At 42.5% G+C, this 12,089-nt stretch overlaps 1 protein-coding gene across 1 annotated transcript in view; it reads right to left on the reverse strand.

Annotated features, from left to right (window-relative positions):
- Nucleotides 1-11,684, reverse strand: part of LMNB1 (lamin B1) — a gene marked incomplete at its 5' end in the record, with an annotated part of 34,282 nt that extends 22,598 nt beyond the window's left edge. Inside the window, 4 exons of the mRNA XM_082497973.1 lie at nucleotides 1,139-1,309; nucleotides 2,320-2,445; nucleotides 3,295-3,451; nucleotides 11,332-11,684. Coding sequence (XP_082354099.1) covers nucleotides 1,139-1,309; nucleotides 2,320-2,445; nucleotides 3,295-3,451; nucleotides 11,332-11,684 — 807 coding nt within the window. The remainder of the gene's footprint in view (nucleotides 1-1,138; nucleotides 1,310-2,319; nucleotides 2,446-3,294; nucleotides 3,452-11,331) is intronic.
- Between the last annotated feature and the right edge of the window lie 405 nt (nucleotides 11,685-12,089).

A 12,089-nucleotide genomic window follows, 5' to 3' on the forward strand; every position in this document is an offset into this window, starting at 1 on the left:
AAATACCGCATGTACCAGTGCAAAAATGGAAATCAATAGCAGACGCCATTTGGTGGGATGGATTGCTAGGGGTCATTTAGGTAAAAAAAAAAAAAAACACCACAAAAAAAAAAAAAAACAAACAAAAAAAACAAATCACCCACAGGACTGGTTTTGCTGTGTGCCTTGGCAAGTTTCTTATTTCTGCCTTGTTTAATACCTCGTTTCCTAAGATTAATCAACAGTGTAGTCCAAAGAATGCAGGTAATGGTCACGTCTATAGATCCAAAGATGGCAGCATCAGGGCCTCAGAAAATCATGGTCTTAAAAAACCCAAGAAAAAAGAAAACCTCAAAGAAGCCACTCAAATTCTTGCTAAAATGGAAGAATCCTGCAGGATGAATGTAAAACACTTCAGCAAAATTAGATGATAAAAAGAAAAAGGGTGGAATTGTAATAAGTAATTTAGCAAAAGAATTTTGCTTCAGCTAAAATACATGTGTGCTTGCTATGACTTCAGCTAAGATGGGTGTGTGCTGGCCATGCAGTTAATAGATATGTGCTTGCTATGGCTTCAGCTAAAGATAGGTACATGCTGGCTATGCGTTTGGGAAAGGGATAGTGTTAGATAGGATATCAGACAAAAGCAACAGTTGGAAGTACCAAACCATTGCAAAAAAAAGGGTGGCGTGGTTAGATAAGATAACCACAGAAGTGTAAGGAATGGAAAAGCTACAAAGAAGGACATGGTGATAAAGACTTCGAGCCTCCCTCCGACGACCACCAGGAAGACTCCTGAGAAAGCACAGCGCCTGTGCGGCTAGAAGGGAGGGGGCATGTTCGGGAGTGGGTTGCATTCCAAGAACTCATTGATTATGCAAACTATGTTCTAAGAAAAAACATGAATAAGTATGAGGAATACGAAATAAAAATGAGCGTTTTGTAAAAGAAAAATGAGCCACAGGAGGAGAAATCCCCTGTGTACCTCCCAGTGCTGTAATAAATATTCTTTGCTCCACCGAATTTGCCCCTGACTAAAATTCAATACAGTGAGCGTGTTTCTCACAATAATTTTAAACCAAGCTCCATAATAAAATCCCCTGAAATGCAAGTAATCAGGGTATCTTTCCATTAAATAAAAAGAAAGTAATGTTCTCACTCTGGCATGGTAAGTCTGTTCAAGCTCTTCTTGGTAGAGCTTCACTTGTGCATCATGCTGCTCTCTTATTTCATGAAGAGCTTGGGCCAGTCTACGTTCATACTCAACTTGACGCCCAGAATCAACTTCAACTAAGCGCGTTTCATATTTCCTTCTTGCTTCATCGATTTCCTAAGAAAAACAGAAAAATAAAACAACATTCAGTAAATATGAGACAAAAGTTTTAGAAGACTATTCACTGAGCTGAGCAGATGGCAAGCTAAAATCTGCATTGCTTTGTGGATGAGCAGTTCATAAGTTTGTTTTACATTGAAACTTTCAGTAGAAACACAGGGCCATTTCCTCACTCTGATATGCATAGTACCTTTTTTTCAATAGCCAGTCATTGAAATAAGAGCTAGGATACCATCAACATAAGAAGTCACATTTCCTCCTGAAAGTTGTCTGCATTTTCAACAGGTACACCTCAATATTATTACATGTTAGAAATACACGCCTCCTTTCTTTAGGTGTCTTCTATGCTTGTACAAAATGAAAGTACTGTGAAAATCAACAGTCACTTTCACTAACCAGCATTTTCCCATGCATTTGTATATTTGCCCATGGTATCTGGAAAAAAGGATTCCAACAACATGAACAAAGCTGAAAATACAATTAGCAAGGAAATATGCACACAGAACAAAAGACAGTATGGTTTGGTACATTTGTTACTGCTCTAAGGTTCTTCCTGGAAAGCCTCAAGTACTACAAGTGAAAAGGAGAGAAGCAAGAAAAAGCTCTCAAAGACAAATATACATCAACTTCTATTTCCATTGTTTGACTGTCCCTCTTCACTTTATTTCTCATAAAGGGATTATGTGAGACATTATTAACCTACTTTCTCATTACTATGAAGAGTCGTGTACATTGCAATATCATGGGCAGAATTTAACACGAAACAACGTGATACATGAAGCTATCTTATCACGAGAGCTCTAAGTTAACATTTCTCCTAGAAAAAAAAAAAAAAAAGTTGGAAAACTCCCAGCTAGAACAGAGGTAAACCCTGCTCTGAGTGGGAATTCAGACCAGATTAATTTGCTGAGGTCCCTCCCAACCTGAATCATTATAGTATTCTGGAAGTACCCTCCCGTTGTCTTCTTCCCTTTAAAAATGTGAATTATTGAGACTAAAGCATTTACCTGCTCATACACGCTTTTACGGAATTCCAAGTCCTCAATGAGACTCTGACAACGGTTTTCAAGATCCACCTTCAGTAAAGTTTCATTTGCTAGCTGTTCTCTGGCAGCAGCTGAAGAAACTTCAAGCTTTAAGAAATAAAACAATCAACACAACACTGATTATGTGGCAGAACTCACATAACACAATGACCTCAGCTACCTAGAGTACAACTAACTACATTTTATGGTTGAACTTGATAATCAAATCCAGTATTTACAGCACTAATGTCTTTTCCTTCCCCTCTTCTGCAATCACTTGCACAAGTGAGTTCTAGGTATTTCACATTGGTAACTAGCATTAAAATGCTACTTGCCAATTTTGCTTACAAAACTACACTTTTTCTACACAGCAAACACGAGTCTCCTGGTATCCTCAACTCATTCTCTTGAGGCGGTGTTGCTTAAGATCACAAATCATGTGTTTCGATGGGTTAACAAAACTAGCATAAAACATTTTTTTTCCTTTGTTCTATCAGATGTCCAGAAGATGAAGAACCACAGGCATAATCAAAAGGAGAGCAGAGAGAATGACACACTGGTACTTGTCAGTTATTCATTATCTTTATTTCTGAAGTCAGTCTCTCCCCCAAAGTAGTTCTACAATTTGTCAAGTTTATTTTGACTCTTGACCTGCTTTCTACAACAGAAGTACCATCCCTTGCAATTGCAGAGTTTGCAATTTTAAAAGGACTCTATTCCACCATTCATATTAATAAACTGAACAGTACCAGACACAGAAACCTATTCAGTACTACTTCCAATGTTGACAGTAAACCACAGTTTGTTCTAGTTGTGACTCAACGACAGGTTTGCATCCATTTTTTGCCTACAAAGTTGCATGTTACCAGAATGCCAGCTCTTATTATTGATGTATTATATATAAAAACATCTCATTTGCTGACAGAAGCTTGATGGTTAAGTATTTCTTCTTTTTACCTGCATAATTTGATCTTTTAAATTCTCAATTTCTCCCTCCAGACTTTTCTTATCACCAAGGGCTGTGGCCAGTGCAGCTTCTTTAGAATTGAGGGCTGCTTCATGCCCTCGAAGTTTGACTTGGATTCCTTGAAGATCAGATTCCCTTTTTGCATAGCTAGAATAAATCAGAGAAAGCTGTAAGAAAGCCTAGAAGTGCCCCCCAAAATAGACTGCTGACTAATAAAATAAGGTGCAATCTGAATCTTAAATTGAGAGACACGCAACAAAAAAAATTTGCCTTGGCTTAATTTACTCTAATTTAAATCAACTCCTTCATTCTGCTTTCTCATCTGATACAACAGTAGCTTAATGTTTTGCTTGGCCTGTAGAAAGCTAAACATAGGGGAAACTCATAGTGTCAAACAAGTCTGAGAGGCATACATAGAAAAGGGATAACTATGTTTATCAAAGGCACTTCTTGTTTTCTCTTTAGCTAGTCTCTGTAAAAATGTCCTACCTTCATTAGAATCTTAAAAGGGAGAAATAAGTTCTCCCATTAGAAGGCTCTTTCCATAGGGTGGAAAGAAATCACCTTCATTACCTTTTATCCACGCAGGAACTTGTGCAGATCCACTGTGTCTGGGCTGCAAACAGCCCATTTACAATTAACAGACAAACATCTTCATGAAAATTGGTGTTCACTATGTATAAGCCAGTCCCCCATAAGCAGAAGCTGTACCATAGTGAACTGTTTTGCAGCAACTTTCTAATCATACATAATGGCAAAGTTCCACAGATCTGAGGAAAGATACCCAAATCCTGTCTATACAATAGTCTGTGCCATCACCGAAACGGCAATGGTGCGGAGGTACAAGTGTCTTTTTCTTTACAAAAGCAAACACACAACCTTTTCAAATTACCAATCAAATTAGTTTTAGCATCTACCCAAGTAGTCAAACAGTTTATAGGGGTTTATTTCCTAAAACGGCATATGCAAACAAAGTTAAATGAGAAAAGTAAAGTAATGCCACAAAACCCTACACTCTTCAGCCTAAATTAATCATTCACCAATAATGCTACAATGAGGTACTATCAAAAATAGCAGAAATAAAACCATACTTAAGAATCAAAATGACTGTTGACCTTTAGATGGTGCAAGCAACTGTGTTTAGATGTGTAACACAAGTTCTCCCACCTTGATTATTTGTGTCTGTGGGATACCCACATTCCTCTAGCAAGGACAGTAACATATAGAAGTTTTAGACGTTTATAATCAAACTACGAACATTTTACAGGAATGGACAGATTCAGGTTCAATAAGACAACAGCTAGCACATTCTTCAGGTTTCACACTTCTCTTAGAAGAAGTGAAGAAAAAAAAAAAATCAGAATTCACAACACTTAACTGACGAGACTAAAAACTGGACAGATTCTTAAGAACAAGATTCAAGAGTGTTAAAGCATTAAGACATTCACTGCTTTTTTAAATCACCATACTGCTTATAAGAAACAACAGCATTGCTTCTCAGCAAAATGAGAGTAACATAAAATCAACACACAATTTTAAAAGGAGAGACTACCAAATTTAGAAGATGCTTCCGGAAGATCACATGCAAGCATATGCAATTAACATCATGCTCAAGAGAGGTATGTGCACAAGGGCTTGCAGAAAAACATCTGTAGAAATAAAATTAATGTTTGGATGTTTCAGCGCTACAGCCACAAGATGTCAGGCTTTAAGTAACAGACTTCGCACTAACTAATCCCACTCCCATTGAGTAACACCACACTCACCGAAGTGGCAGACTGCAAGAGCCTGCGACACACACAGACTCTCCTGCTCTCAACCTTTTTCTTTTTTCTTTCTCCCTCTTTTCATTTCTGCTGCTCAACCCCTCCATGGCATTTTACGTACCACTTCTGAGATGCAACAGATCAGACAAAACACATAATTTCTGTTTTGGCCACATGGGTTCCTACTTCCAGCTCTCTGCGCTATTCACTGGAGGCCTCTGTCCTGCCCCTCCCCTCCCACCCAGGACCGTAGGAACTTCAGCACCCAAGGAAGCTGTAGAGCAGAGAAGGAAAAAAAAGGGAAAAGTATCTTGCTACGGTACACCTGTAATAAAAATCTCTCCATCGTCTAATGGGATGTATGAAGGCCCACATAAGGCCTTTGTTGTTTGATCACTGCTGGAGAAAGCTTTATTCAAAATGTGGAGAAACTGTTTCACTGTTTTCCAACTGGTTTTGGATCCTGAAACTAGGAAGTCGCACATACATGGGGCCATAGTGTGCCACGCCCCACTCTGCCCTGAATTATCCTGGACTCCGAAACGGGAAGACTCACCACATACCTTAAAAATGTCTTTGTTTTTTTTTATTTTTTTTTTAATGCAAATATGTCTACCAATTACAAACTGCTAGACAGCTGAGAAGAGAGCTCTTGCAATTGAGGTGGCAGAGAAAAAGATGTATGATATGGACTAGCAACAACAATATGACTAAAACCCAATGCACTACATGTACCACCAAATTAGGTATTACCAGTTACATCAGCCCAAAGCACTTTCCTTGCTTGTTTGCAACAAGATTGGCTGTGAAGCCATCCTGTAATTTAATACAACTGAAGTCACACAAGGGGGGGGGGGGGGGGGGGGGGATGGGGAGAAGAACTAAAATTAAGCACTGTTAGTTGTTAGTGTTATGATTTGTCCAGTTGCAAGACAGCTCATCCGAACACATTCTCAGAAAGAACACAGAAACTGGATCTCAACACTTCAAACACCGAAAACCAGATGAAATCTCATTAACTCAACAGTGTCATCCCAGCCCTAAAGGAATATGGCAAAGAAGTGAAACAAGATCAGAAAAGCCTCTGTGAATTATAAAAACAAACACCAAATGTATACAACATATACATCACCCTTACACCTAGCAATTTTTACCAGGAAGAACTTCAACTTCTCAACAATAGCCAGCTTTTTCCTCCACAGAAAGCCAAAAGTACATCTCAAAACAAGAAATAAAAAAACTCCTTCCTGTTATAGTGTTGAGGAATTAGCCAGAACTGTACTCCTTCGAGCAGTTTGGCTCATGAAAGAAAAACAAAAGCAAACAAATAATTGCTGACTCGCACTTTCTTCAAAGCAGCAGCTTGTTTCTCTCTTTTGACTTCAAAGTGTGTGGATCTTATCATCTGTGGAATTGTAATTTATTTTAAAGTAGTGTAGAACTAGGACCTGCCCCAAAACAGCTAGTTCCCATTCATTTTTTGCTGTACTTCAGGGAAAACTTGCACATCAGAAATTTAACCCACAACATTTAACTCACATAGACACTAGGAAGAGTAAAGAAGTCAGTCTCACTCCTTCCACCAGGACAGCTCCCACCAACAGAGCTGCAGCCACCTATACTTTAGAAACAGCTCAGCAGACACCACAAGAAAATAATGTCATCTGTTTTCTCCAATACACTGCAAACACTCAAGCAACCTGACAGCAGTAAGCATTCCACAGTGCCACTCTCAGGAGTAGAAATAACCCTGACAGCTGCAGTACATCTGCCCAGTTCACATTTAAACAAGCTCATTTCTCATACCAGATGCAGTCTAGCTGAGGCACATATTTCTAAGCAGGTTAATTCCCTCACCATTCCCAAACTTTAATAACTTGTAAAGCAGAGTAAATCAACTCAAACACAACTATGAGGTACTGTGGTTAAGTTGTGTCTGGTTACCCACACTAGCTCATTTAAAGCTAATTCAAAGCTCTCAAATAGAGATTCCAAGGGACAATCAGTGCTTTGGTGAAATTACCAGGACCACCTGGTTTGCAGCTCAGTAAAACAGAAAAGTCACTGAATAGCTCACTGGAAGAGGCAGGCTCCCTTTCATGTCTTGTGCAATCAACCCTTCTTCCCTCAGCCCTGAGGTTCACAAAATAACCTTGAATTCCCTGTAATCTCCTTAAATTTCTTGCTAAATTAATAGAAAAGCCACACAGGAAGCAAGAAAAATAATAACTTTCTACCAGTTTAATAAGTTGAATTGGCTTTCAGGAGCCAGAAAAACCACACGCCTAATGCAAGGTAAGCAGGAAGACTGCTCCTTTCAGTCAGTAGCCAGATCTCAGGTGTAATTTAAAGTTCCTTTGAAACTGATCCAGTGCAAAATGCCACCACCCTCCAGGATTTTTCTCGCCTCCAACGCCCACCACTAAAAGTCAGATCACAAAGCTAAACACTACCAACAGTAACCAAACCCTCTTCAAAAAACACTGGGTTTCAGCCAACTCATGACATAGCTACATAAGTGCTGTAATTCATGATAATGCATTTACATCCATATAAAATTACAGGGTATTCCACATTGAGCTGGCTTTCCACTCCAGTTGTAGTGAAATATGAAAATCAAAAAACAAACTATGCTGATTAATGCTTTATGTTTCATGTAACTAGCAGTCAGTTTTCCATGTTTTTCCCCCTGCAGTAGACAAAACAGTAAGGCTATGTTTTGCAAGGAAGCGATTTACAATAACATAAGAAACCTCTGTCTAAAAGCATTCAAGTTTTCTGTATATAGATCAACATGACAATAAGAGTAATTGGACAAGCTTGCATTTCCTGTGAATAAATATATGTAACTCAGTTTCAACTTGTCTCATGTCACTCATTTTATTTAACTGGAGACAGCTGCTCAGTGTTTGAAACCAACACTAAATATACATCATCTCTAGCCACTTATTACTCAACAGTGACCCTTCCTGAAGAGCTCAAACATGTGAATCCCACTACTCTGACCAGCATTCTAGGCAGAACTTTACACGTGCAGTGTACACACATCAAGTCACTGCCTGTTACTGTGTTACCATTATGCATCCACATGTTTGAGACCACCTTTGATGCTACAGCAAATCAGTCCTTGCATTGTTATGTCCTACACTGCATGAAAGACACTCTTAGATAACTTAAGTTATACTCTTACATTTCAATTGCTTAAATTATTGTGCCACAAGTTAATCACTCCCCTCCTTACTTCTCTGGGTGCTCTCTCTACGCTACACATCAGACCAGAGACAGATTTCAGGTTCAAGCTCAGCAGTTCCCCAGCCACCAATATTCACCTCACCTCCTGAGATCACCTACAATAATGAAAATGTATTTCAAAAAGTTTTAAGTCAGCTTCCTTGAAACAGTTCCTCTAGCTCATTAGAGCACACTACATACACACCACAGGAAGCCCTGGAACAGCTGTTACAACTTTGCTTGCATTCACACAACATGGCTCTTCTGCATAGTTGCTCCGGGTACCAGCTGCAGAGTGCCACACACGTGTGCAGTAATTCAAGCCATAGGCTGATACCAAGCTATTACTGGTGTTTAGTTTATTGCCTAATCCCGCTGTAGAAATTCATTTCAGAATACAGATGAGAAGGAAGACCAATTGAAGATGTAAAGCACAAGACAGAGAAATAATCTCTTAAGTATTAAAAATGCATAAAACTAGTTCTGCCATAATTACATTTACTATAAACACTTAATGACAATCAATGACCATTATTATATCCTTTATCAATATCTTCAATAAACTCCATAATTTCCTTCAAAGTTACTTTTACCACATTATCTTCTTTTACAAGAGAGCAGATGTACTTCAGCATTGGAAAACTGCCACAGCGAAATCTCAGCCTGCCAAAGAAATGTAAACAAGGAGTTTCCTAAATGAACTAGCATTAACACCAGCTCATGCTTCCTAAACAGTGTGATTACCTCCCATGACAAATCAGGATACAGACAAGTCCAGATAGGGATTTTGACATGCTATACACTTAAATAAGTTCCCATAACAAACATTCACCTCACCAAGGGAAATATATCCTGAAACTTGACCCAAAAGCAGACCACAGTAACACAATAGTACCAGTAAGTCTAACTTACTAAACTGTCCTTATTCAACATTACTAGGTAACAAAGCTATGTCTAACTCTACTATGTAAACTGTTGTTATGGTAATTGATCAAGTTACACATCAGGATTTTTCCTCCACCATCTTGGCTTTGCAGTTCTCCCTGGTTTGCAGCCATTGCAAATCATGAAAGCATGATACACTTATATCAGAAACTTAATCCAGTCTGTAGGATGCTGGAGTGATGGAGCAATTCAGAGCTCTACTCTTCTATCTGCGACTTAAATGATGGCATCATGAAATACCTAAGGATCATGTCTTTCACTACTTTTCACTGTTTATTTAGCTCTTTTCTCAAGAAATTGAAAACTGCATCTTCTGAAGTTCCAGCCAAGGTCACACTACTCTGTTGTAGGAAGGGCACTCTACCTAAAATTAACAGCTAGAAGTTTGGTGCTAATTGCATCACCACACACTTTGGCTGAAAATCCAGCTATTTACAGGCAACCACCTGGTTTCACACACACCCTCACAGCCCCAGTCATGAGGATTTTGCTAAGTATCACATAACAGGAAAATGTAAAAGAGAATATGAAGAACGTCCATGTTCACATTATTAAGTGTCCTGATTACACCCAAAGAAAGGCAACCTTCTGTAGATTGCATCTTGAGCCCCATCCTCCACATACGCTCTTCTGTCAGCTTCCCAGAAGAGTTTACCTTCCTCCATAAAGTCACTAAGAGATGGAAATTTCTAGTTTGACTTTCAAGTCAAATGATTTTGGTGCCTATCTGCAGCTACACCTTGCTTTCCCTGTCACTCTCAATAATCTCTTTGATGCAAGACCTTCACGGGCACCAAGAAGTAACCACAAGAACAACCAGACTCACTAATTAGAAGCTCCTGGTTTGCTTTTGTTTTTTAAATAACAAGTTAAGAGCCCAAGAGATCTTGGAGCTGTCTGCAGACACGTGAAAACATCAATACGCTGGTTCACACATGAAGTATCTTTTTATTGTGAAAAATTAGGGCTGAGAGCATATTTAAATGAAAATGAGAGTTAACAGGTTATACCACGTTAAAGCCAGATTAACAACTCTGGGTTTTTTTCCCCAATATCAATCCATTGACAAAATTTGTGATCTCAAGACTAAAAAGTTAGAATGGTAAGCGGGCCTAACTAGTGAAAAAAGCCCAAACAGAAGATTCTCTTTTGCTAATGGAAAACTAGAGCAGTCACAGAAATCAAATTCAAGGTAAATACAAACAAGGAAGCAAATAAAGAAACAACTGAATCAAGTCAAGTGTCTAAGAAGAAAAAAATCTAGTGGCACAAATCAGTTCATTGCAAAACTGGGTATCTTGGCGCTGCACCATAAAGCTTGCGATCTTGAGAACATCTGGTCACAAATCTACCTTTTTTAACATCTGAACGTACAGCAAAATGAACAGAAATTAGTTATTTTTTTGGTTTGAGTAAACCCTACTTATTATCTACTTGTGCATTTTCATATCGCGAAGCTAACATCGTTCCTAAAGGACACTGAGAAAGCTTAGACCTGCAACAGCCACTATACCGACGGTCATCACGTTGCGTTTTGCAGCCTGAAGCAGCTTATGCCTTACGGACAGAGTCACCTGTCTGTACGGGGAGGGGGGATGGTGGTGGTGGCGGCGAAGGATCACCCTGACTCGGACCCCGCAGCCCTCCCATCTCAGTGATGCGGAGGGTGAACTCGGGCGAAGTTTGGAGGGTGCCGCCAACACCGCTTCGGACGGAGAGTTTATTCTCCGCCGCGATGGGCACACGGCGGCGGCTCTCCAGCCGCCAACCGCCGCCTTCCCCACTGGCTCAGCAGCTTGGGGGGGGGGGGGGGGGGAGTGGGGGTGTGGGGGTGTGTCAGTGGCGGCGACGCAGGCAACGCTCCGTGGGATCGGGCCGTACCGCCGCGGGGGGCCGGGCCGCCGCTTCCCGCCGGGGCGGAGCGCAGCGAGGCAGCGCTGCCTCTCGGTCATTCATTCAAAGCCGAGGCGGCGCTCCCGGCGGGCGGGAACGGGCCGCCACGGCGGGAACCGCTCAGCTCAGCCCGGCCCGCCGGCCCCCAGCCCCGCCGTGTTCCCCCCCCACCCCACGCGTGTCCCCGCTCACCTTGCCAGCAGCTGCTCGTGCTCGGCGCGGATCTTGCCCAGCTCGATCTGCAGCATGGCCCGCTCCTGAGCCGTGTCGTCCAGCGCCCGGCGAACGTCAGCCAGCTCGGCCTCGTAGACCGCCTTCAGGTTGCTGACCTCGCGGCCGCGCACCTCCTCCCGCACGGTGACCTGCTGGTGCAGGGCGCTGTTCTCCGTCTCCAGGCTCCGCACCTTATCGATGTACACGACCAGGCGGTCGTTCAGCTGCCGCAGCTGTTCCTTCTCCTGCAGCCAGGAAATGCGCGTGGGGCTCAGCAGCGGGGCGCCCGCGGCGCCCTGTCTCCGCAGCCCCGGCGGCGTACCGGCCTCCATGGCGGAGCCGGCGGGAAGGACAAGCGCGCCTGCAGACAGAGAGGAACAACCGGGCGGGAGGTGCCGCGGCACTTAACAGGAGAACCAAGGGGGCGGGGCGGAGGGTGCCGAGCCAGCCGGCCGCCCGCCCGCGAGCCAGCCAGCCGGCCGGCCGGCCGCTGCCACCCCCACCTCCGCCGCACCGGCGGGCTCCGCACAGCGGCACTTAACAGGAGAACCAAGCTGGCGGGGCGAGGGGGGCCATCAAGCCAACCGCCGTCTCCCACACCTCTGCCGCACCGGCGCGCTCTGCGCCGCTCTCCAATATGGCCGGCTCCCGCTAGCCCCGCGCCCCCGACCCGCCGCCGACCGCCGCCCACGTGACCGGCCGCCGGCCAATCGCGACCCGCGGCGGGCCGGGCGCCG

This window comes from Vanellus vanellus, assembly GCF_965231255.1.
Source record: "Vanellus vanellus genome assembly, chromosome: Z".
NCBI lineage: Eukaryota > Metazoa > Chordata > Aves > Charadriiformes > Charadriidae > Vanellus > Vanellus vanellus.